This window comes from Protopterus annectens, chromosome 5.part0 (assembly GCF_019279795.1).
Source record: "Protopterus annectens isolate FY-2018-M chromosome 5.part0, PAN1.0, whole genome shotgun sequence".
In the NCBI taxonomy this organism is placed as follows: domain Eukaryota; kingdom Metazoa; phylum Chordata; order Ceratodontiformes; family Protopteridae; genus Protopterus; species Protopterus annectens.
In genome coordinates, this window is record NC_056735.1 from 1523079096 (window position 1) to 1523105909 (window position 26814).

The 26814-nt window shown below is 38.7% G+C and overlaps 1 protein-coding gene across 1 annotated transcript in view; it reads left to right on the plus strand.

Moving 5' to 3' along the window:
• Positions 1 to 26814, plus strand: part of MYO16 (myosin XVI) — a 2679924-nt gene that overhangs the window by 133663 nt on the left and 2519447 nt on the right. Inside the window, exon 2 of the mRNA XM_044071347.1 lies at positions 9381 to 9644. Coding sequence (XP_043927282.1) covers positions 9381 to 9644 — 264 coding nt within the window. The remainder of the gene's footprint in view (positions 1 to 9380; positions 9645 to 26814) is intronic.

A 26814-nucleotide genomic window follows, 5' to 3' on the forward strand; every position in this document is an offset into this window, starting at 1 on the left:
ACCCATCAGTGAGAATAAATGGCGAGATTTAACAACTTCACATATAGTAGTTCTTTGCAGTTTCACTAATATAAAACAAACCAAACAACAGGCTATGTAAGTATTCATTCTGGACATTATTAACAACATAACAAAACAGGGACAACAGATAAAAAGAGATATTCATTTTTACTACTCCATTAGTTGTACCAGGCTGTATAAAATAAAATATACAACTTAATTTTTAAAATGGGTAGCCCATATTCATATAGTAAGAAACATATCACATGGCTTAGAAGCACAGTAAACACCTTAAAGTGAAACACACTAATATACATAACACAAGGCTTCCAAAACCTATCAAAGTGCATTGCTAAATATCACTATAAATATCATAATAAATAGTATTTACCCCTTATATGCCTTTTTATTTAAAAAGTGGTATTAATTTTAAAACTTCATTTAATCCAATGATGTGCATCACTCCTAAATTAAAAATATACATTTTCATGCTTATGTAATCTCTTCTCCAAATCACCTACCCACCATTCATAAATAATGTTTTTATGACAAAAAATAAATTGAGCATGTTAGAATCCACTTGACTCTGGTACTAGACAAAAGCCCTCTCCTGAGATCAGAGAATTTGCTACAAAATTCTCCTATCAAGCCCTGCCAGTTCAGTCTGCATAGAACACGTGATAATTACATTGTACCAGGTAAGGATATCATATTACTGCTCTTACAGTGTATAAAGCTGGCATACCTTCTCAATATTCATCTTTAATTTACTTTTTTAATCCATTCATCTATCATGCCCACATTCATAACAAACATTATAATATGCCATCTTGTTTTCCCCATTACATACTCATTTTACACTAATAAACTGACAGACAGAATTGCTCTTGATAACATATTGAGGACAGCTGTGGGTAACAAGTGTCAACTCTTAATCTGTGCCTGTGATGGTTTCCTTATGCATTTATACTCAATATGTGGTCTTCCTTCATTGCTATCAAAGTATAGGCAGTCAAGGAACTATTTGTCATGCAAACTCTGTTTAGTGTCCCCATCAGCAATCTGTATGGTACTGGCAAAAAACATCAAAAGACAGAATGCAGAGTATAAGAATGCACCTTACAGCATGAGCAACATTAATTCTGAAAGAAACAAATGGACAAGATATTTGTATTAATAATTTAATTGACTTAAGCCTCACAGCATAGTCACACATGCTATCATGCTTTCTCCTCTGATCATGTTACAAATAACATTTAAGAAGCTGCAGAGAAGCCTGAAGAAGTCAACACTACAGGTAATTCTTTGAGAATGCATTCAAGTTAGGCTACTATTTAAATGGCAAATTGTCCAAAAGAGCAAAGAAAGACTAGACTAAACGTCAGTATGGACTGAGTCCCCTTTGTCCCCCATTATATATGGCTTTGTCCAGATTTCTTGGTCTTAGAGGTTGAGAGGTATGAGTGAGTGATGCTGTACCATCTCACCTGAACACAGTACCAAAGTTCAGGTAAAGGTGAGCATGATGTCCCCCACTATGGGACAGCAATCAAGGAGCCTCAATCCTCACCACTGACACTAGAGAGGGAATTTCACTTGAAATAAAAATTGATACACTCAGGATTTCCAGATGCAGACCTAACTGCACCAAGCACAAGTTTCCTTAAGAGCACACAGAGAACACACTCAATCCAGCGTGTGGGTGTCTCTATATGTTTCCCCCCAGGTTCCCAGTAAGACTCCCAACTGGCATAGCTTCACAGTTATGTCCTCAGCTGAGTGCTCAAGTATCAGCCTGGGTACTAACACTCATGTCTGCCCTTGTAGTCACTCTGTCCAATGCAACATCAGTACCTGCCAGCAGCTGTGGCTCACCTTCAGGATCACTGCTACTGGGTAGCTCCCTCCCACCCAGAAATAGCTAAACCACCAGCCCTGGCTTCAGGTGTGGTATCAGTCTGGGTCTCCACCAGGCTACCAGATCCTCATGCCAGTCTCCAAGCCTGACTGTGTGTAACTACATGCACACAAGGTACTGCATTATCAAAATCATTCCCTATCAAGACATCTGCAGGGATATCCTCAAATACACCTACTTGCTTGAATCTTTTTCCTTCCTCCCAATGAAGGTGAAACCTGGTGAAAGACATTTGGAATGGGGTCCATCCTAAAGCCTGTAGAGGACTGCCTCAGTGAGTAATGCTCCTCTTTAACCACTGCAGGCTTCACAATGCTAATGTCAGAGGCTGTGTCTCTCTTAGCCGTGGCCTGTTTTCCATCCACTAAGATAGGATATAACCTGTTGTGATAGTTTGGTACCCCTGTTGTCTCCAGAAACATTACCACTTGCATACTGTTATTCCCACTTGCTGGCTCCCCCCTTTTTTTCCCCACCTTGCCTCAATGGATATCTATATGCTACGTGGCCCCACTGATTACATTTAAAACATTTAATCCTTGATCCTGGCTGTGTACCTGAACTAGTGTCTTCCCCTGTTACTGGTGGACTCTGTTGGGGGTGGTTTAGGCTACCCAGCATGGGTTACCTTATATCCATGTGCAGCACTGGGTATCTCCTTCCTGTTCGGTGATGCCTTGCTTACTAAGTAGAGATCCCCGTTCTTCCCTAGCTCATCTGCAATGCGACTCAGAAACAAAACCTGGACACGTTACCAAAGAAACAAAACTCCCACCACCCTAAATGAATTCAAAACACTTCACAATACCGTTAAAAAGCTTATCAAAGTAGATAGACAGAATTACTTCTCACTACTCCAAAACAATCACAAAACCTACCCTCAAAAATTTTGGAAAGGCATCACTACCCTCCTAAAACCTGGCTCCACTGATAACCCTAGCCCAGACCCTAATGCACTAGATATAGATCTGGCTACCCAATTCAATACTTTCTTCACAGACTCTATCACCAAACTAACCTCATCCTTCTCCAATCATCCCTCACCTCCTACTTCTACATCCCCCCACTTATCACCCCCTTCATCCCCAGTCTCTCAACTCCCACCATTCTCCCTAAAACCCATTCCTACTTCTACCATAAGAAAACTCCTGTAAAGGCTTAAACCATGCACCAATGCCCCCGATAACATTCTCTCATCCTTCCTCACCATAGCAGCTGAAGCCATTGCCTTCCCCATCAGCATCCTTATCAATCGCTCTATCCAAGAAGGTCTTGTACCGACACTCTGGAAAAAGGCTTTCATCATTCCCCTACACAAAGGAGGCAATAATTACAATATTACTAACTTTCGTCCTATCGCTATCCTCTCTCCCATATCAAAACTCCTAGAGAAATGTATCCATCTTCAACTTCTTCCCTATCTCTTAGATAATAACTTGCTAACTTCCACACAACATCGATTCAGACCCAGTCACAGCACCATGACTGCCCTCCTATCCTTCCTGGAAACCGTTAATAAAGCCAGAGATTCTGGTTCTACTGTATCTACTCTCTTTCTTGACCTCTCTAAGGCCTTTGACACTATCTCTCACAACCTTCTCCTAACTAAACTATCTAAACTAAACCTATCCCCTTCCTCTCTCAAATGGTACACCAGCTATCTCTCTAACAGGCAACAAGCTGTCAAGTGGAAAATCGCCACCTCCTCTTTCCTTAACACACCCACTGGTGTCCCCCAAGGATCCATTTTGGGTCCTCTCCTCTTCAATATATTCATTAATGATTTCTTCCACTCAATTCCTCATGCTAAACTTATTCAATATGCAGATGACTCTACAATTATCTGTGCAGCCACATCCATCCCTGCTCTCCTAAAACTGACTCAAGCTGCCAATCATCTAGCACTAAATGCATCAAAAACCAAACTTATGGTATTTACCCCCTCAATAACTAACACCATTGATAGAAAACTATTCTCCATCACTAGCCAGAATAACACACCTCTTGAACTAGTATCTGAAACTAAACTACTAGGAGTCCAAATAGATAATCAGCTTAAATTCAATCGCCACCTACAACTAAACATAAAAAAACCCCACCAAAAACTTGGCATGCTCTACCGACACAATTGATTCCTCACTATATCTACTAAACTCACTCTTGCTACTACATTTCTCATCCCTTCCCTTCTTTATGGTGCCCCTCTCCTAACAAACCTACAATCATCTCTCAAAACTAAACTGTCCTCCTGTTATAATAAAATTGCCAAATTTGCCACTAGTAACAAATCATCTACCCATCACTGCACATCTCTTCACAAACTCAACTGGCTAGAGCTTCCCAACTATCTCTCCTATATTCAGCTCACTTTTGCTCACAGACTCATTTTTCATCCATCTCTCTGTCCCTCTCTCAGCTCTACCTTTAAAATGCACCTGCCACAAAGAATTCTAAAATCTAATAACCAAAATCTAATTGAGCTGTATAAACCCCTTCACTCTCCAGGAAAAAAACTCCTGTCCTTTGCCCTGGCACGACTATGGAACTCCCTTCCTCCCTCCATCCGTATCACCACCTACCTCCCTGCTTTTAAAAAATCACTGCACTCACATCTAACATCCTCTTGGGAATGCTCCTGCTCCCACCCCTCATAGCCTATTCTCCACTTACTACCTTCAACTTATTCATATATTACCAGACACCAAATAATTTAGTCAACTGTAGTTCTCTAACCCTACTATTCCTCTGAAGAAACTATATATATACTACCACAATGCTTTATTTTTCTAAAAAAAATTTTTACTAAACTCTTTCTTTGCTCCTACTTAAATCTGGGTTGTTCTACAAAATAAAACCTAAAATTACTTTGTAACAGCTTAATCTTTATTTAGTTTGCAACCCACAAATGACTGACATTGTAAACTGCTGCAATCTTTTGTTACCACTGCTTTAAAGCTTTGTGTTTAACCTACTAATAATTTGAAATTGTAAGCTGCTGTAATAATTTTTGTAACCTTTGTTTTGGAGCTTTTCTCCCCAGGACTCCATTGAAAACGGGTTCTTATTGGCCCAATGGACTATCCTGGTTAACCAACTGCAAATAAATAAATAATAAATAAAATCTGCAGAGTTACATTCTCGGTCTGCCAACCAAATTCTCATGTCCTCAGACAAAGTGCTAATGGCTTGTTCCCTCACCAAAAGGTCTGCCAGCCCTTCAAAAGCAGTGACACCCACTCATCCACCTATGAAAATAAGTGCTTTACTCAGAAATATAATCACACACACCTTCTTCTGCCTTGTGTCTATGCTCACAAAACTTTCTTCTGTAAGCTTCAGGTATTAACGGAAAACATTTCAATAAACATGCCTTTACTTCTTCATAGTTTAAACAATCCATATCAAACAATTTAGAAAAATCAGTTACAGCTTTACAATGGAGTAAGGGGGTCAGGAATCCTACACCGAGCATTTGGTCAACATTCACTGATACTCTTTCTAATATATTAAAAAATATATCAAAATTATCACCCTCTGTAAATTGTGGAATAAACTTACTAATCTTTATTGCTTCTGGGGTTCAGTTATTCCCTTCCCATTACCTCCATGACCCTGGTGAAGAGTCAGCATCTCCCTCTCATGTTGACACTGCTTCTTATTTTCTTCAGACTCCAAATACTGCAGTCTCTCACTTTCTTCGACCTCCAAATGCCACAGTCTCTCTGCTGATTCTAATTCTATCTGTTTTCCCTGCCACAATCTCTCTGTTGAATTCCATATGTTTAGCCTGCAGTTCAAGTTTCTTTAACTGTAGATGGATTGTTAAGTCTTCTGAGGAAAAAGTGATCTATCCTGTTTCTGAGGGCTGTAAATTCCCATCACCAGACTGGTTGTCCTCCTGGTTGCTGATCTGAGCTGCAACTAAGGCTGAATTCATTTCCTCTTTAATTGGGTTGGCATACACCAGTCTTTTGGCTTCACACACCTTGGTCAACTGGTTCTTTGTCAGCTTGCCATAATCCTCTGCTGATATCTTTGCCTGCTTTCTCTGACTAAACTAAGCTAACAAAATAAATAAATAAATAGAACTGTTGTGAAATGAAACTCTGAATGTCTACCTTGTGGCTACTGAGAGAATGCACACCTTTAATGACAATTTCTTACAGGCTACAGAAGTTCAATATCCACACCACTGCTCAACAATATGTGATGCCCCCCACTCTGGACCATTAATCAAGGAGCCTCAATCCTCACCACTAACACTGGAGAGGGACATTCACTTAGAATACAAATGGATACACCCAGTATTTCCAGATGCACCTCTCTGCATCAAGCACAATTTCCTTTAAGAGCACACAAGGAACCCATTCAGCCTGGGGTCTGGGTGTGTCTATCTGTCTCCCTCCAGGTCCACAATAAGGCTCCCCACTTGCACAGTATCAGAGTTAAGTCCTCAGCCGAGTGCCCAAACCAAGTCCTCCACCACTGTGTCTTTGAAACCAGTGCTTTGTGTCCCTGATCCAAGTAGCTGACATACACACACTTTGAGATTTGACTTAGACACACACACAAACACACACACACACACACGCACGCGCACACACACACACACACACACACACACACACACACACACACACACACACACACACACACACACACACACACACACACACACACACACACACGTCTGGGAAACGCTGGCACGGGTTTAATAGCTATGCCCCCTTCTGCTCAGACTATAAGTTAGTTATCACTCTCACCAGGCAGTACAAAGCCAGCTACCTATGGCTCTTGCAAGGGTACCCAATTATGCTGAGTGAAATTAATATTAACACAAATGGTAATGCTAACCAAACAGCAATGTTTCAAGAGTAGCCAGAGCTATCACCAAAGACATATATGTAAATACTCTCAAAGCCTAAATATTTCATAAAAAGGACCAGCTACAATGAAAAGTTTAAACATATTTAATAATAAATATCAAAATAATAAGAAAATACTGAATATCTATTTACAGTAAACACCAGAGTTTCAGCCAGGAGATAATGAAAATAACACAGCTGGGAAGAGTCACACAGTTACAGAAAAAAACATACTTAACTATTCTCACTATGTTTTCCTGACTGATCTAGAACATTACTGTCCCTACCTACTGAATAGAGCAAGGCAAAATGATGTGGGTGAAGGGTCCTTGTTGTCAGATCCAAGGCAGAATACAGAATACTGGCAACAATCTCCTACTAATATCTAAATATTATTTCTGGCTTATAGAATGACATTGAACACATCTGGTCATCTGACTCAGTTTCCTACACTATTATGCATCACTAGATGCTGACAGCATTTTAGCACCTACATGTCAATAATACACACACAAGAGCATTGTTCAAAATTAGTGCAGATGCTGGAAGTCATACAACCATAAAATACTCCCCTTTTTCCTACAGTAGCTAGTAAACTGACTTAATTTAAAACTTTGAGATAACATCTTTATGGCTTAGGCCCAGTAGTTTAATTTTCTTACTACTTTTGAAGTTTGAGATTAACCTCTTATCTTCTGGTATCCTCTGTCAAAATGTATGCATTTAATTCAGTTACAATAATACACGTACATTTCTTTTCTTTCCAGCATGACACACTGTTGATAGATTTTCAACACAGGCAAACCTCACAAATACATTTTCAGCACAACCATGTGTACAAATCAGTTTGAAATACAAATAACATACAATTATTTACAAAACTCCAGCTAGCTATGCTGGCATACATTACACATCCACTGCCCTACTTCTCCTAGCATGGCTGGCAATACCTCCTGTAGTCACAGTGAGTATGACTGTCTATGGAGGGTGTAAAAAGGGAGTGTAAGCATAGTCTATGGCTTCTGGTAGTGATAAGAAGTGGGATTTTGGTTTAGAGAGTAGAGATTTTAGATTGAAAGACCGGGATTGGAGTTTAGTATTATGGTGCAAGAGTGAAATTTTAGGGCTAGGGAATGTCCTGGCATATTAGGGTTAAAGAAGAAAGTGTTATTGTTATAGTTATGAACTGGATTGCAGTTTTAGCGTAAGAGTTAGGGTTCTGGTATGGCTATGCAGCTCAACAAGGTTTCGTGGTGGGAGGGATTGTTAATTAACTAGTGGAATTTAGGACACTTATCATTTAGTGTAACTGACAGTGAGCAAGTGTGTCATTATATATATGAGATACTAGCACCTTATCAGTTGTAGTACAGACCCCTAATATGGATGTAAGTAGAGATCCCATAGTATGGATGTAATGGACTTGGTCAGCTTCTCATTTCGTGGTACAAGAATGAATGAATGTTAATAATGCTGTCGTCAGATTATCACATTAGGCTGACTGGAAATTTAGTGAATAATTTGGGTAAGTACAGTGAGTGAGAGAGTGAGTATCAGGAGAAGTTAATTATATATGTGGGTTAGGTAGGACTGGGAAGTGGTGGTGTGACTTGTGAAAGCCAGATGGGGTCTGATTTTTAAATTAAATCACTGACTATGTAGATTCTCAATGTATACAGAAAGGGATTCAATTCTATTAAGTATGTCTCTTTTTTCATGTTAGTAAAAACATTTCTTTCAAATATATATATCAAGTCTTGTTATGTGTAGCTAGGACAGGATTACAAACACAGATTCATGGTAATTAGTACTACATGAAGGCAATGCCATCTCTGAATACCCACCAGGTATGTGAGTTCAGATGGACCAATCTCCACATCATGCAAGACCCATGTCAAGGTTTATCCCCAGATCCCCTGCATCCATGCTGTAGGAAATATGCAGAGATCTGATGTTTGAAAGCCATGGTTTTTCATATTGGCTGCCAGAATACAGAGGCACTGTGTGTTTTTCCCTGCCGCTGTTCATCTTCTAGGATAAATCTATGTGTGTGTGTATGTGTGTGTGTGTGTGTGTGTGTGTGTGTGTGTGTGTGCGTGTGTGTATAAATATATATATATATATATATATATATATATATATATATATATATATATATATTTATATATAAAATACATACACATATACATGTTTGTGTGTGTGTATGTGTGCACATATAGGCATGTGCGTGTGTGTGCACACATACACTCATATACATTTACAGAACTTGCACAGAATTTTACAAGATATAAACAGAAAAAAATGTACACCAAAATGAATAAAAAGCATAGTGTTGAAAAAGTGTGTGATCAGTGGAATTTTAGGACAGAGAGTACTGATTATAGTTTGTATCAATAACACAGTTTTGCTTTGCTGTACAAAACAGAAAAAAATCATTAAGGTCTAACACAGAAACATCAGTTTCTGGAAACAGGAACTTTTTCTGTAGGCAATATAATACTATCATAAATAAATACATATCTACTATTTCCTGTAGCTAAAAGTAGTAATGCATAGTGAAAGCACATGTCAACAGTCATATTTCACTTTTTTAACAGGTTGTTTTCAGCTATGTAATGTTTTCCGATCATATGACATGGAAATAGACCAGTGTTTGCTGGAATCTCTCCCTTTGGGTCAGCGCCAACGACTAGTAAAACGTATGCGCTGTGATCAAATAAAGGCATACTATGAAAGGGAAAAGGAATTTCAAAAACAGGAAAGCTGCAAGAAAAAAGTAAAGAGTGGAAAGAATCACATTATCCAGTTTAGTCTTTCTGACATGATTCAAGATGCTATCATACGACACGATGACAAAGAAGGTAAGACGTTTTTGATAATAACTTTTTTCTTGAATTTTTAACTTTCATCTAAAATAGATATAGTCAAGCATCCATGTATAATTCTACAGTAAATTAGTTTTGGCTGTTTTTCTTTACTATAAAAACAAATGGTTTATATGATCATAAAAACATTAGAAATGGATAACTTAATGAATTAATACAAATGTGACATGAATCCCTGAATTTTTGTCATGGTATGAGTTATGTCATGAATGGTAGAAACATGAATCACTATGTATCTATATATTTCTGTTGGTGAATTTTGAATACATTAGAGTAAAATGATCTAGTTCCAATTAAGAAAGCAGATGACTTTAGTCCAAAACTTTTTTGTGCTTTTAAGTCCTATAAATAACAATAGCATTTACTCTTCAGTAGTCTGCTGGATGGTAAGCCTAATAACTGCCAATAAGTTATTGTGTCTGATTAATGCAAGGGACAAGTTTTTGTTTATTGAATTTTCATTCTTCACTCCTTGTCTTCTGGTTTAGCTTTTATGCTATTTGTGTAGGAAATTTGTTGTACCATGTCTATTGAAAGAGAATCTGGTTGCCCAAGGAATTAGGTTTTGCTTTGTTCTTCTCAAAATTAGTGTGATTTATGAAATAATTTTATTCAGTGCCAATAAAATTTAAAATAAAAGTCAATTCAGTTTTATGGGCGAACACTTTCATTATGAAGTTGCAAAAAGTTTATAAAACAGAAAAGACTGTTATTTCAAGTTTTGCATGAATCCAAAGTCTTCATACATGAGGTCTTATTTCTTGGCTGCACCTAAACTATGGGAAACCTCACAAAGCCACAAATATTCCTCATGCTTGCTGCATTTCAAGTTGTTGGTCTTATGTTTCTTGTTGAGCATTCATGATCCTAATAGTAGTACAGTACTTTTTTCTACCTCAGTACCTTTGGAACTTAATCAAAACTCAGGACATGTTTCAAATACATAATTTCCTTCTTCATCTCTCAGTATGGCAGAATTCTTCATATACTTTGCAAATGGATGCTCTCAAACAATGGCTATTTCAACAGTGGGTGTTGACATATCCTGAAAAAGTAGATTATAAAAATAAAGTTTGCCACGTGAAAGGAGAGTGGAGAAAGAACTTTGTTTGGCCTCTGACTGCTGTAAAACATTGAACTGTGTCATTTCTTATTGGCCAATGTGTGCATTTGAATTTTTTTCAGTTTTTCTTTGTTGCTATTAATTGCCCACATTTGCACAACATAGAGTTCATTTTCTTTGAGCTGTTACATGCTCAGCTGCAAAATGTGATTGTGAGAATTTTTCACCAGATTTGACTAAAATACCAGCCTAGAAGAATTGGGTCAAGTACATTTTGTTTTCTTACTGAGTTTGCTGTAATAGCTCTGCACGTTTTTGGTGATTATTAGTTATCTAGCTAAGATTTGCTCCTGGTTTGTACTCTAATTAGAATGGAAAAAGAAGCTTGCAATTTCTAGGCCTCCAATTGCTATAAAATTATTAACAGTTTTATTTTCTATTGGCCAGTGTGATCATTTGAAATTTTTTCAGCTTTTACTTATTATTAATTGCTCATATCTGCATGGTGTAGTTCTCATTTGTTAGGAGCTGTGCCATACTGAACTGCAAAACTAACGAATGCAACAATTTTCAACCAAATTTGACTAAAATAGCCATACAAAACCCTGGAATAAGTACATTTTTCATTCTCACTGAGTTTAATGTGATAGATGTACATATTTTGGTGATTATTAATAATCTTGTTGAGATTTGTTACTGGTTCATATTCTAGAACGAACCTGGCTGTATTCTAGGTCTGATTGCTGTAGAACCTTGAAGTAAACCTACAGTTTACTACTGGCCAGTCTGCTTGTCTGAAATTTTTCTATTTTTGTCTTGTTACAAATAGGGTTACCACCTGTCCCACTTTACGAGGGACAGTCCCTCTTTGAGCAGTTGTGTCCTGCAAAAAATTTAAAAAAATGGCAAATGTCCTGAGATTTTAGGACAAAATTATTAACTATATATGTAACCGTTGCATAAAATGGTTATTCTGTATCTGAAACACCTAAATGTTATAAGAAACAGAATAAGCAACTAAAATGTTACAAGAATAAGCTTTTATTTAGACAAAAAAGTGAAGTTCTGTCCTTTGTACTGGCCGTGGGTATGTCTCGCTGCAAAATCTGACTTTTGTACCAAAAATGTCTCACTTTGGGCACTTGAAAAGGTGGCAACCCTAGTTACAAATTGCCTGCATTTGTGTGGTGCATTTAACCATGCACTGTATATATGTAGGTATCTTGAACCATATCTAGACTCAACAAACCACCCAACCTCTTCTAATCCCTACTAGTGTTACTAGCGATATCTGTAGTATGGACAGATGTGTTCAGTTGAGCAAAGAACCATGCAAAGGATCTCTGGAATAGCTTCTAACAGCCCATAACTAATTTGCTTTATCAAAGTTAGCTTGCAGTCACTCCACGTTGCCCTTTGCAGTTGATAGTTGTCCAGCATGACACTTATTCAATACTTACTTAGCACAGCAATTGTTTTTCTCCATACTCTACTCCAATAATTATCTCAAGTAATTTGTAATTCTAACAAATTTTCTAAATCCCTGGACTAAAATGGAAGGTCAGCCTGCTTGACTTCCTTCTGTTCTCAGCCTAATTTTAAGTGTAGCAACTGCCTAATTTCAGAGGATTGGTTAGTATGAAATAAAGGGGGTATCCACCACAGGAGAAAATGTTAAGGGTGCAGTTGGCAGATGCCAATCAAATTTCAGTGCATTACCGGCATTCTGAAATGAATGCGGGTATTACATTCGCAGTCTGAAATTAAGCACTATCACTGTCTATATGTGGCATAAACTAGAGCAGCTGCAATGTAACAAGCAGTTTGCTACAGTTGAAAATAAAAAACAAATTGCATTTGTAGTCTAAACTAAAGCACTTTAGCATGTAGCAGCTAATTTTTTGGCATTTAGTTTTATGATCTCCTCTGGCTAATCAAGTTTATAGATGACTGTAAAATGAGAGTCATTATCGTTTCACCTTTGACATCCAAGCCCTGCAACAAGAACTTGCAAATGTAGATGTCTATTGTGTTAACAAAGGGGGTTTAAATTAAATGCTAAAAAACAAATTTTTGTCACATATCTCCCCCAGCATATGATATAGACAATACCCCACTCCAAAATGAGCATATAGTAAGAGATCTTGGTACATGGTTTGATAATTCCTTCTGCTTTTTTCATCATGTAACGGCAATAGTTGGAAAGTCCTACATAACACAGCTGATCACCAAGGGGATGTCTCCCAGATCCACACATCATTTTTCCATTATATTCAGCATTGACTAGGCTAGTTATTGAATACAATGACCCATTTGGGTTGTACTTCATTACACACATCAGCCAACTTTTACAACTCCAGAGATTCCTAACAAAAAGATCACTGTCTTAAAACCCCCTAAGCTACCAGGAAAGACTTGAAGCACTTAACTTTGTTCAGTATCTTATAGACTCCTGAGTCTCTGAAGGATGGAGAGTCTGGCAAGGAAGGAGGGTTTGGCATAATGGTTAAGGTCTTTGCCTCACAAGGAGAAGATACAGGGTTTGAGTTTAATCTAGAGCTATTGGCTAGGCTTAAAGTGGTCCTTCAAGGCAGATAACCTAGTATTCACCTATGAACCTGAGGACAGATCGAGTTCCTATCATGACATTGAAAAGTGTAAATATCAAACGGCCTAATGGTCAAAAATGCCTGACCTCGATATGCTTTTTGTGAGATCACAGTACAGTGAAGATCAGAATATTTGCCCTTTCCTCACTGTAGTGCGATCTCAGACCCTCCCACAATAGCGAGTTCGAGGTATGACATTTTCGGCCTTTAGTTCATTCGATATTTCATTTGTTCGATGTTCTAATATAGACCCAGAGAGATCTATACCTCGCATTCTGAGACCCATGATCCTAGCACTTTTATATCTCCACAAATCAAATAGTCACACAAATACCAGACTTATGGCTCTACATCTTCACCAGCAGATAAACAAAACAAGGTGAAGAAATAAGGTCACTGCACAGTGCCTTCCCCACTTCTGCAATCACACTACAAATAAAGCAATATGATATATGAAGTGGATAATGTGTGACTATTCACAAATTCACCTCTGACTTGGCTGATATGGCTCTCCTAGAAAAAGGGGGTTCAGTCTTGGTGTGGGTAGTGGCAAGGCATAAATGGTAAAAAAACACTCAATTGTCTTGCAGTTCCTAAATGGTGCAAAAAGTTGCTCATATGGAGTATTCAAGAATAATTTTAATGCCCAGCTACCCTTTAAATTTTACTATAATAACTTGCATATTTAGACCTTAAACATTGTATCCCTGGGTCTGTAGCCCAATCCACAAATATGTTTGTATCTTTTTGTGATACTAGCTACTCTAAAATGATTCTGTAGTCGCACATGCAAAAATATATTTTATGAGTAATAAAACACTAAAATCCCAAGTCTTTGCCTCACAGGCAGAAGATACAGGGTTTGAGTCTAATCTAGAGTTATTAGTTATTGTTAAAAAATAGCATAACCGGATTTCATCATAAATGTTTGCATTTGCTGAAAATAGAGAACTGGTGATCGAGTAAGCCTACCTGTCCACCCAGTGATTTGCCTTGCTAAATAGACTAACTGTTTATCTTCTGAAATAGATTATTGCTTTGGATAAGAAAGACTTGATTTTTCAAAAATTCTGGCTTTCACATGTGTGTTCTCAGGCAAAGTCAACAGACTATTTAGTGCTTATTTCTTGTAATACTGCTTTGAAAGAAAACAATGTATTTTCTAGTTCATCATAATGCCAGGACAATACAACAGCATGAAATGACTTTAGGAAACTTGACTGCAGAAGAAGAAAATACTGATTTTTGAGTAAGTCACCTTCATTAATGAATACTAGTGCATACTTTTTCAAAAATAATTAAAAAAGAACTTCTGTTTGATTCTGATTACTACAAATATAAAATAAAGCATGTCAAGCAATGATAAAGCTGTGAAGAGACACACTGTCAGTGTATGTTGCTATCTAAGAATGCTTTGCGTGGTTGCATTGGTGGGATGCAAGAGTGCTTCTGTTCTGCAGAAAGGTCATGGTTTAGAGTTGGTTAAAACTGGTGTTGATTTTTATCATTTATTTTTCTGACATTCAGTTCATTTCTTGTAAATTCCTTTAAGGATGCCTACCACACTATGGATAGTAGGTCAAAAAACAAATGAAAAAGTAATGCTTTCAAATACCTTAGAAAAGTCAATGAAGGTTAGTAGGTTCTGCCTATACTTGCCTATCATTGTGTGACATTGTTCATCATAACCAATTACATACTGGCACTGGCAAATGGCCACTTTTCTTGAGTGGTACAATGTCTTTTAAGGTACGTTAATAATAATTATCCTTTCTGGGACTTCTGGACTATTGCATCCATATCTGAGTAATACTAATCTTAATCATAAACTAAAACAGTAACTTGATGATCTGACCTTTGCTGAAAAGTCTTGTATTTGTTTGCAACCTGGTATCAAATATAAAATATAATTTAGTAATTAAATATTGAACAGTATTAGACTGCCTGCTAGAGTGAAGTACCAAAACACCAAACACTAGAACCTAGTGACCTGTGGTCCTCTACTGCTAATGCAGTATAAATTGTAGCAATGGTCCCGGGATGTTGTAAAACTGCAGTGCATATTAGAAGAATTGATGTCTGCATATTATTTAGTTCAATAGATTTCACTTTGACTGTGCTCACTGGAGATAATCTCCCTTTCTAATAAAACTTTAGACACGATTGATAATGCACTAATGAAAGGTGCCTTGTACAAACTGGACATCTGAGTATTATAAAACATCTTAAGAGGCCATGCAACCAAGTGCTGCAGTAAGCTATACTGTAACTATCAGTAAAATAGAGAGAGAAAGAGAGATGCTGTAGTTATTTCTTTGCAGTTCATCACAAAGTATGCCTAGCATTGTAGATTGAGCTAAGCAGAAAACTACAGGCTAACACTGTCCTGCAGACACAGGGTTCAGCTCTGCAATCTGCAATAAAATAATATGCATCTCTGAGAGTTTCATCATCCAGCTTAGAATGTCTGGATAACAAATAAAAATAGGTTCATATATTTAGTGGATTTTAACTAGGAATAAATAAAATATTACAGTCTAGGAATCTGCAACTATGTGAAAAGCATGTGGTAATATTAATAAATATTCTTTTGCTCTCTTATATACCAATGGATTGAAGTCATCAGATGACTTCTAGCTTAGAAATGATATATACACATATTTTGTATTGATGATCTACTTTAATTATTAAATATGCATATTTCTTTTCAAGCATGGCAATTTTTGTCAAGTGACACCAGCTGGCCAGCTTAAAATTTCATAGTGAAATGAGATGAAAGGAATTATACTGTGCATGTAAAATAGAAGTTTAGAGCACTTTCTCTTCATACTCTAACAACTGTCACTGCTAGTAAATACATTCAGGACTGCATTATTAACACATAGACATGGGTGCACTAAAGCTTTAATTAATAAAATTGATATTATATTACAGCATTTTATTATAGTTCAAAAAGCCACATGTTAATAAAAAATAAAAGGGTCTACAGTTTTCAAGCTTCCCACTTGCCTCACTGCAGTCGTCAGTGCTCACTCCATTCATTAATACAAAACCATAATGGTGCTTTAGTGTACCATGTCACTTCTGCTTCGTGCTACATGCTTCGTGCAATATTCTTGTGACGCATGCCTTTTGCAAAAAATTAAATTCACTCACAACTCAAGGTATGCTGCTTGTTTTATGGTGTCAGAGAAGCAGAAAATGCTTTATACCACTGGCTTATAGATTGCTTTGTGGGGTCATTGAAGCAGAATGTGTTTTACAGTTAAGGCATGCAAATTATTTTATCATGTCACACAAGCAGAAATGTAAGTACTGGACTAAATGTGATATCCAGGGACACTGTGAATATGAATAGCTTCACAAATCTTTCACTGTTAAATTAAAGGGCTATACCTTAAAGAAAGTTCTGTAAATCATGTCTTTTAGAAAATAAATACAGTATTGAATTCTTGTCCTTGATCCTTATCTCAGAGGAACACGTCATCACTCTCATAGTAAATGAGACAGCTTGATGACTGTGTGTGATATTAATGTCTTGTTGGTGGACTATAACTGCTGATATATGTTTTGATAAGATACAAGCTTTGATCTTTTGAATCAAATCATAAAATCTGAGATTCCTGTGGGCATCCGAATATGTATATACATACATTTCATATTTTTAAAATCACAACAGACGCATCATCCATGGACAGTATCGTTGTGTAAACCTATCACGACAGTAGATAAGATACGTTTGAGCATGAAGCCCTTCAGAGCTTTCCTGCCAGCAAAGATGGAGGCTGAATCCTGAAAGGAGCATGCTAGGAGCAACAAAAAATTAAATATCTACAAGCTGGCATAAAAACACACACCAAAAACATGGGGGTGGGTGAGGGGGGGCAGCTACTGCAGCAGTGATCATCGGAACATCTGCTGTTATGTTAAGTTCAGTTTACACAACTGTACTATGCTCATCATATTGATCACTATTGCAGTAGCTTTAGCTATATGAGTAGATTACCAAAGTTAACTACATTTGGAAGAAGGAAGGAGAAGAGTCCAAGAACTCATGGAAAATGGTCTTAGGAAAGCTTGATCTGGACCAAGAGAAGGAATCATGCTTAAAGTGCTTTGTAAAAGTATATACAGAGGACCAAGCTTCAGCTTTAAAATGTTTCTAGAATCCAAGCCATTCCAGCCATATATGAAGCCATGGCCCTGGTAGAGAGGGTCTTCACCCTGCTTGTAATAGATTTGCTATGGTGAGTATAACAAAAGGTCATAGCCTTAGACAACCATAATGAAATAGTCTGTTTTGACACAGGTTGTCACTTTTTCTTACCTTCATGAGAAATGAACAACTGATCCGAAGATCTGAAAGGTTTAGTTCTGTCAAGACAGTATCTGAGTCATCTGTGGACATCCCATGTAAGGAGTATCCTTTCTCCTTTATTTTTAGGTTCAGTAAAGAAAATGGGGAGATGGACAGGTTGGCTTAAAGTAAACTTGGATACCACTTTAGGCATAAATGAAGGATTGGATCTCAAATAAACCATGTCACTATGGAGAATGAGGTACAGTTGACTCACCACGAAAGCTTGCAACTCAGATACATTTCTTTTAGAGGTCAGAACTATCAGTAAAACTGTTTTCCATGTTAAGAACCTCAAGTCAGCCATAGTCGCTGGTTAAAATGGAGTGTTAGTTTTTCTAATGGAAAACTGAGATCCCAAGGAGTGGCCACTGATTTTCTTGAAGGCCTCAAATACAGAACCCTTTACAAGAACATTTTGACATGAAACTGACTTGAAAGAGGAGGATCTATGAGTAGACTTGCTGAAATCACTAATAAATGAACCTTGATAGAGAAATAAAAAAGGACATAAATAGTAACTCACACAAATATTGTAAAACCAGAGAACAACTAGCCCTGAATGTGTGCTGGTTATGTTGTTGGCACCAACTAGAAAACCTTTTTCCATTTGCTAAAATATGATTTTCTAGTAGCAAACTTTCTTGCCTCCATTAGTACCTCCTGCACATCAGTTTTAAACTTCAGTTTAACTTAGCATGTTGATGTTCAACAAAGTTTTGAAGCCACATTTTGTGCTTTAAGAGCCATAGGTTTACTAACATTGTTCTTTTCTAAAGAAATCATTGATAAACTGGGTGAATACACCAGCCTAGTGAAACTGACTGGAATTTACAATGCAGTTTGTTCTGTGACGAGGATCTGCTATGGAAGGAGCCATCTCACCGTTGCTAGCAGCTCATATCCAAGGCATTTATAAGTAGCTAGTCCTGGTGTCACAGTGGAAGTTCCACTAAACAGTCTGACTACTTCTTCTCACATGACCACTATACTCCCACTTCCACTTGTAAAGTATAATATTACTCACAACTTTATACTCTAGTTCTCCCAGTTTGTCAAGGAGTGTGGAAACATTCTGGCACATCACATATTGATACTAAACTGATTCATGAATAAGCTACTTAAGCAGCCAAACTGCATCCTGTTTAAATTTTGTCAAGAATGCATTGCACGCATATGTGATGTAAAAGCTACTTCCAAATGTGCACTCCCAGTGGATACAGGCAACATGACACTGACGCCTAGTGGGTGGAAGGGGGGGATAATAAAAGCTCACCTACATTCACTCGTCTTTACCATGCTACAGAAATAACAAAGGGACTCTTATGGGAGGGGTATGTGGTCACATGAGAGTGGCCTGTGCCATTATATTATTCTGCACTATTAGCTCTAATGCGGTATTTTTCATTGTTTTTAAAACTAGATGGAAGGTTATATTGTAGGATGATTTCGTAATATTTCACCAGACCATTCAATTATTCATGTAACAATAAGGCATACATGCTATATCCCTAATTGTACCATGTCAAAACCCTAAGGATATGAGATTTATGAACTGAACTATTCATAATTCCATGGTGTAGTACGCCATAACTAACTTATATTTTACTGCTCCCCTTACAAATACTTTGCCATGATTAACTCAGTACTTATTCACATGTGACATTTAACATTGATATACCTGTTAGGCTTTTAAGGATGCTAAAATCAATATCCTTTGCTCAGCTAGATAACCTAAAAGTTATGACCTATTGACAATAGCATAACCTCAGAGAGGGATGTGAAAAGAAAGGGGATGAAGTTTTCTAAAAGGCAGGGTCTGGCAGTCAACTTGTCAGCATTTCACTATCTACACCAGGACTACTGATTTTGTGTCAACATTTTTAGTGCTGATCAAAATCAATACAGGGTATCACCATCCCCTCAAACAGAAAGCACATTTAAACAGCCCATCTTTTATGAAAAGAGCAATTCACTGCGCCTCATTGCTACCATTTAAAACTGCGACAATGCTTCATGTTGTATTCAAAGTCACAAGTGACATTTTCTACAGAATGATTTTCATATAATCTGATTTAATGGCAGGGCTGCTATAGAGCCTCCAGGTGATTTATTCACTATTCAGTCACATCGATAGATCCAGCTCTAGATTTTACAGCAGCTGTCAGTGCTGACAGCTTAAGAATCAGAACCTTATTTTAATAGAAGCACTGTTTGTCAGTGCTGACAGCTTAAGAATCAGAACCTTATTTTAATAGAAGCACTGTTCTCATCAATCAGGCATACTTTACTCACTTCACATAACTAACTCTAAGGTGAAGTCATCTTGCAGGAAAGTTATATGTATTTTTTGTGGGGGGTAGTGGGCTAATAATGCTGTTGATGCCAGAACTAGTCTAAAGTCTGGAGATGGTGATTTAGTCTGTTTTTCATAAACAATGTCTCAAATGTTTCCACATAGGTAAAGGGGTTTAATATGCACATTCTCATAGCTTCATAGCTCATAGTAATTACTAGGCTAGTTGCACTTGCAGACCATTTTAAGCCTTTCCAATTTCCTTTTTGGTACTTAAATTAACTTATCAATTTGATGTTAGATTGGCCTTACCCATACCATGGTTGATGATTATATATCCCCAGTAGAGAGAAAAACTGGGATCATACCATAAATAATTTGAGAGGACCCATGCATGGGATAACACATTTAGGAGCTACCTCTGTCCATTAGTAATACAGGGGGAATTCTTGGGATAAACTTTCTGTTTCCCATCCATAGATGCAAGTTGTATATGAATATGAACACGGATGAGCTCTGTAGTATGTGGATTAGGAGTCTGTTTCAATGCAGTGGTCTCTAATGCAAGATAAATTGATCCCTCCAAACCATTCTGTTGATGCTGTAAAAGAGGTTTAGATCCTGAGACTGAGTAGTTCTGATAGCATTTAACTCAATGATGTGCTGTAAATCCATCAGTATTGGGTCAGAGGATACCTTATAGACACAGGTCACCTCTTTACCAGTCATTAAGATACTGAATATAGTGATAGGGACTTGAGTAGGTCCATGTAGTACAAATTGTTTAGGCCTTGTATCATTTTAGAAGGGTATTTCTGTGGGCAATCCATTTGTTGCATGTGTCTGGGCAGATACAATTATTTTATTTATTTACTTTTATTTTATATTTGTTTACTGGGAAAAATCTGAATGGAAACGCTTGCCCATTTTTAGCGGAGGCTCGGGTGAAAAGCTCCATACATTATGTTAAACCATCAGTGTACAAAGTTTTAAAAAAGAAGTATACAGTACTTTAGAAAAGAAATATACACAATTTGTTAGACAACCTCACATGAGTATAAGAAGTCCAGGAAGAAACATAAATACACAAGATTTAGCTATGTATAATTACATTCATCAGAAGAGTAACTTAATACATAATACCAATATTTGTCAGAAGAGTAACTTAATACATAATACCATGAACTAAGGTATAGTTTGTATTGCGTGGGGTTATATATGTTTGAAACTATAGCAAGCTGTCATGTGATTTTGGATAGAGAGGGGTCTTGGAGATAGAGCGAGGGTTTGAAGGACTTACCCGAGGTCAGAGTATGTACATATCCAAGACTTGGTGAGGTAGGATTTTACTTGATTTCTAAAACTAACTTTGCTTGCCTGAGTCCTGATTTCAAGTGAGAGACAGTTCCATAACTTTGCAATAATGCAGGAGTAAAGAGAGCCTCCTGAGATGTATCTGCTTTTGGAAACTTGAACCATCCCTTTGGTGGTGGACTTTAGCAGTCGGCTATTGGAGTTATGGTTAATTAAGCCATGTAAGGCTGGAGCTTTGTTTGGATGGCAGAGAATTTGGTGAGCTAGAGTGAGTTGGTTCAGGGTCAGTAAGTTTGGAGCTAGAGTGAGTTGGTTTAGGGCCAGTAAGTTTGGAGCTAGAGTGAGTTGGTTTAGGGTCAGTAAGTCTGGAGCTAGAGTGAGTTGGTTCAGGGTCAGTAAGTTTGGAGCTAGAGTGACTTGGCTCAGGGCCAGTAAGTTTGGTAATTCAAGACAGGAACGTTTTTGAAGGGCTAAGCAATGATGAGATCTGTAGGAAGAATGAGCAGTGAATTTCGCTGACTTGTTGTAACAAGTGGATAGTTTGTGTAAATCGCCTTTATTTAGGTTAACTAGAACAGGGGGTGTATAGAGTAATGTAGGAGAAGGTGGGTTCTTGCTATGATAGATTTACTATTGTGGGTTAGATAGTTTTTTTACATCTATACAGCGTGCCTATTTTTTATGCGCTTTAGTTATGGTTTAAGCTATATGCTTGTCGAATTTCATGTTTTGGTCAATGATGACACATAGTAGCTTGACATGTGCAACTGGTGCAATATGGGTATTGTCGGGGGTGGTAATTGTAAAAGGGGGAATGGGATCTGTAGGTTTGGAGGGGTGAAAATGTATAAGCTATTTTTTGGGGGGTTGAGTATTAATTGAGAGTCTGATAACTAGGTTTCAATGGCTATGAAGAATTCTTGGGTTGTTTTCTGTAGGAGATGGAGAGTGGGGGCTGAACAGATTAGGGTAAAGTCGGTGTATTGAACTATGAAGATTGGCTTTGTGAAGGGTGTTGGTGAATACTGTGAAGAGCAGCAGTCCTAGTATAGACCCTTGGGGCACACCTAAGGTGATAGGGAGAAAGGGGGCTAAAGAGTCTTGCCATTTAACAGCTTGCTTATGGTTTGAAAGATAGTCCTTAAACCATTGCAGTGCAGAGTTATTTAGTTTAAGTTCTGAGAGAGAGAAGTCAGTAATTTGTTATGGGAGGCAGTATCAAATGCTTTAAAAAAGGTCCAAAAAGAAAGTTGATACCAAATTGGCTGCATTTAGCTGTTGATTAATGTGGTTAGTGAAGCTGATAAGGGCACTGGTGGTACTGTGGCCTGGGTAAAACTCTTGTTGAGCTCCAGCTAAGAGACTGTTGGATAGAAGGTATTTTAGTATTTGGGAATCTATACATTTCTTTGGTATTTTTGACAGTAGGGATAGTATGGCTATTGGACGGTAGTTAGATAATTCGGTTGAGTCAACCCTTTTATGTAGGTATTATATGTGAGACTTTCCAGAGGAATTGGATGAACTGTCTTTTCCAAGTAGGTTGTAGCCTAGGGGCAGTAATTAATTGTCCTTGATCTGTGGCGTAAGTCAAGATTCAGTAAGGAGCACAATGTCTGGGGCATAAAAGGATAAAGCTGCATGCAGTTCATCAAGTTTGTTAAGCATACTTCTTACTTTGATGTTGAGAATTAAGAGGTCGTTTTTTTTTTTTAAAGGGAATTTAGAATAAATGTAGGCTGATTTATGTCACTATTAGGGGTGGGTGAAGGTCCAGGATTTGGATGAATATCTCCACTGATTATTAATTGAGGAGCAATATTCCCTGTATTCTAGAGGTATTTGTTGCTAAGTAGGAAATATTGGATGGTGAAATGGCCTTTCGTAGGGTAGAGGGGGATCTTAAAAGGGGTCATCTCTATGTTACAGTAATTGTATACTGTAGGAGAGATGTGAAATGAAAATTCAGTAGCTATGACAGAATACAGCTGGGTGGGAAATTTACTGTGCAGGTCGTGATTGAGGTTATTTTGGCCGGAAGTGAGGTGGGTTGCTATAATGAGAATTATAAAAAGGAAGGCATGTAGGGAGTACACCTTGAACATTAGAATATTTAGTTGTAAAGAGGGGGAGTAGAAAGAGAATGTAGATAGATTTTGTTTGTAAGGGGAGTGTGAGGGTGAGACCTGGTGTAGTAGATGTGAGGGTAGTTGTGGGTAGGGTATGTGTCTATTACCTGAATTTAAGTGGTTTAGTAGCTAACCTGGTTATTGTGAGTGTAGCTTAGGTTTCTGCTGTGTGATTGGGTAATTGTAGATGAGGGGCTATGAGCAGATAACTATAAGTGAAAGCAAAGAGGGGGTGGGTGGGAATGCGGTAGGGTAGAAGATCGGAGTGAGCCCAAGTAAAGTGAAGGTGAATGGAGTGGGTTGAGCCAGGAACTGTATCTCAACAACAACAAAAAAAAAAACAGTCAGCTGCCGACACAAGATAAATAACTGAAAACACTCCAGTAAGCAGTTAAAGAAATTAATATTTATACAGTGTGCTTATCCCACTATAGAGACCAATTCATAGGTTCATAGGTAGGTACTAGGCTATCTGCCCGAAGGCATTTATAAGCCTAGCCAGAATGCGTTGGCTTTCGCCACCCCCTTAGATTAGTTCCCTGTGCCTCTGTCCAGCAGAGCCATTGAAGTGATCCTTGGGGTAAACTTTCTGTTTCCCATCCACTCGTCAAGGTTTCTCATGAAGAGAGCTAGCGAGGAGCTCTGCCTAATGTAGATTGGAATCTTGTTCCAGAACATGGCAGGTCTCTGGGACAGGAATCTATCCATCCAGCATGCCCTATTTGTTGTGGTGAGGTTTAGATCCCAGGGGTGTGTGGCTCGAAGGGATATGGTTTTTCTTAGGTGGAGCATGTCCATCAATTCTGGGTTGGGCATGGCTTTGTATGTCAGGCAGAAATCACCTCTGAGTAGGTGGTATGCAACCGAGTACAGCTGGAGTTTCTTCAGTCAAGCTGCATAGGGCATCTGCTTGAGGCCAGTGATCCTCTTGGTGAGGTACTTCTGTGGTCTTTCTAGTTGTTGCAGGTGTCTTGTAAGGTACATCCCAAATGGGGCATTGTACTCTATGATGGGTCTGATGAGTGATGCATAGAGTGGCCCAATGACCTCTTTCGATCTGGACACAAACCCTTTTGTGATTAGGTGGACCACATAAAAGGATTTTCTAACCACTTTGGCAATGTGATTATCAAAGGAGAAGTTACTATCTACTTGGGTCCCCAGGACCCTTATTATGTCTTCCATATTTAGGGGGCTACCACCTATGTGGTAGTTTGTGGGTACTTTGTTTTTTCCAAAGGGGATGACTATGCACTTTTTGGCATTTAGCTTGAGGCCGTGGTTTTGACACCAGGTATCTGTCTCAGTGAGACCCTTTTGGAGGATGTCTGCGTCAGCCGGAGAGTCAATTATAGCCCCTAGTTTGCAGTCGTCTGTGAACGTGGTCAGCCATAGTCCTCCTGTGCTTGCCTGTACCTTTGAGAAGTATATGCTGAACAGGAGGGGTCCTAGGACTGAGCCATGGGGCGTGCTACTTGTAACCGTTTTAGAGTCAGACCTAGCTCCCGCAACTCTTACCATGTGGGTTCTGTCCATGAGCCAGTTGGCAACCCATCTCGTGACGTAGGGGTTTATGTTCAGGCTGGTGAGCTTGTCTATAATACCTGAGTGGAGAATGGTGTCAAAGGCCTTTGCAAGGTCTAGGTAGGCTGTGTGGACCACCTTTCCCTCATCTATAGCCTTGGTAACAGTCTCAAAGATGTCCACTAGGTTTAGGAGGCATGATCTGCCCTTAACAAAGCCAAACTGGGTAGGGTCCAGTGTTTGGAAGTTTCCAATGTCTCTGTTAATGAGATCCATGATGATGCGCTCCATAGCTTTGCAGACTAAGCTAGTCAGGCTTATAGGGCAATTGTTCCTGGGGTCCGTTGTGGCTCCACCTTTGTGAAGTGGAATAACCGTTGCAGTGTGCCACTATGTGGGCACGTAGCCTGTGGAGAGGCTGAGTTTAAACAGTGTGTTTAGGTGAGGGGTTAGTTCATCTTTGAGCACATGTAGGTCGCAGCCTGGGACACCATCTGGTCCCATTAATGCTGTGTTTTTGGCTTTGGAGAGGGCTGTTTTAACCTGAGTGTCTGTGATTTCAGGAGCACTACATTCTTCTGGTATAGTTATGGGCCCTTTTGGGGGTGAGAGAGGGGTGAAGTTTGCACTGAACCTGTCTGCCAGGATGTTGGCTATATCAGTTGGTTCAGTGTATGTTGTGCTATTCTGCACTAACTCCAAGCAGATCTGAGAACTGCCACTTAGATTCTAGACATAGCTAAAGAATACCTTGTGGTTATCATTGGAGTCCATGGCAATTTGTCTTTCGAAGCTAGCCTTGGATGATTTTATGAGGGAACGTACTTTCTTGTTGATACTGATGAGGGATGTCTTCCCTTCTTGGGATTTTACTCTTTTCTGTACTAGTTTCCTCCTTCTATTGTATAGCTTGTTTCTGGCAGGGGTCCACCAGACTGGTTTCCATTTCTTGGAGGAGAGAGTCTTTGTTTTGTTTGGGATAGCACAATCCATGCATTCTTGTAGGTGCCCGTAGAGTGCATTAGTAAAGGATTTTTCAGCTTGGACAGTGTTATCCTTTAGCATGGGGGCTTTGAAACTTCCCGCCTCGGTCTTAAGTAATGTGAAGTTTGCTTTTGAAAAGTTTTTCACAGTGGTTTCTTTGACCGGGGGTGGTGGCGGAATGTGGATATCCAGAGTGATTAGTTTATGGTCAGATCTAACCAGCGAGGGGTTGACCTCTGGTGTGGAAAACCGGTCGCCCATGTTGGTGATGACCAGGTCCAATATGTTGTCACCTCTGGTGGGGGTGTTGACCAATTGATCCAGGGTGTTTGAGATTATAAATTCTAGGAAATGTTGGGCAAGGGAGATTGTACTTGGGTAGTTCTCCCAGTTAATGTTTGGGTAATTGAAATCACCCAATATCAGGGTGTTTGGTAGGACCTTTATGTTTCCCAGTGTTTCCAGGAATGCGGAGTGGGGGTTCTGGGACATGGTGGGTGATCCTTAGCAAACTATTATTTAAATAGCAGTTTTGCCCATTGTTAGCTCCACGTGGATGATCTCTGAAGCATCGTGCTGTGCCACTAACCTGGAAGTGTGGGTATCCTTGATGAATATGGATACTCCCCCGGCTTTTGTATTTCAGTCCGGGTTTTGTGGCCGAAATGTATGGTATGAGTTGTAGCCTGGTAGTGCTGGGGTGCTCTCTGGATCCGTAAACCAGGTTTCTGTTACTGCACAGATATCGATGTTCATACTGAGGAGTGCCTGGAGTGCATGCATTTTGAGGTTTAGACTTCTGGCATTGAGTAGCATTACCCTCAGTTTTTTGTTACTTGTGCTATTTACGGTGGTGGGTTTGTCTTTTGA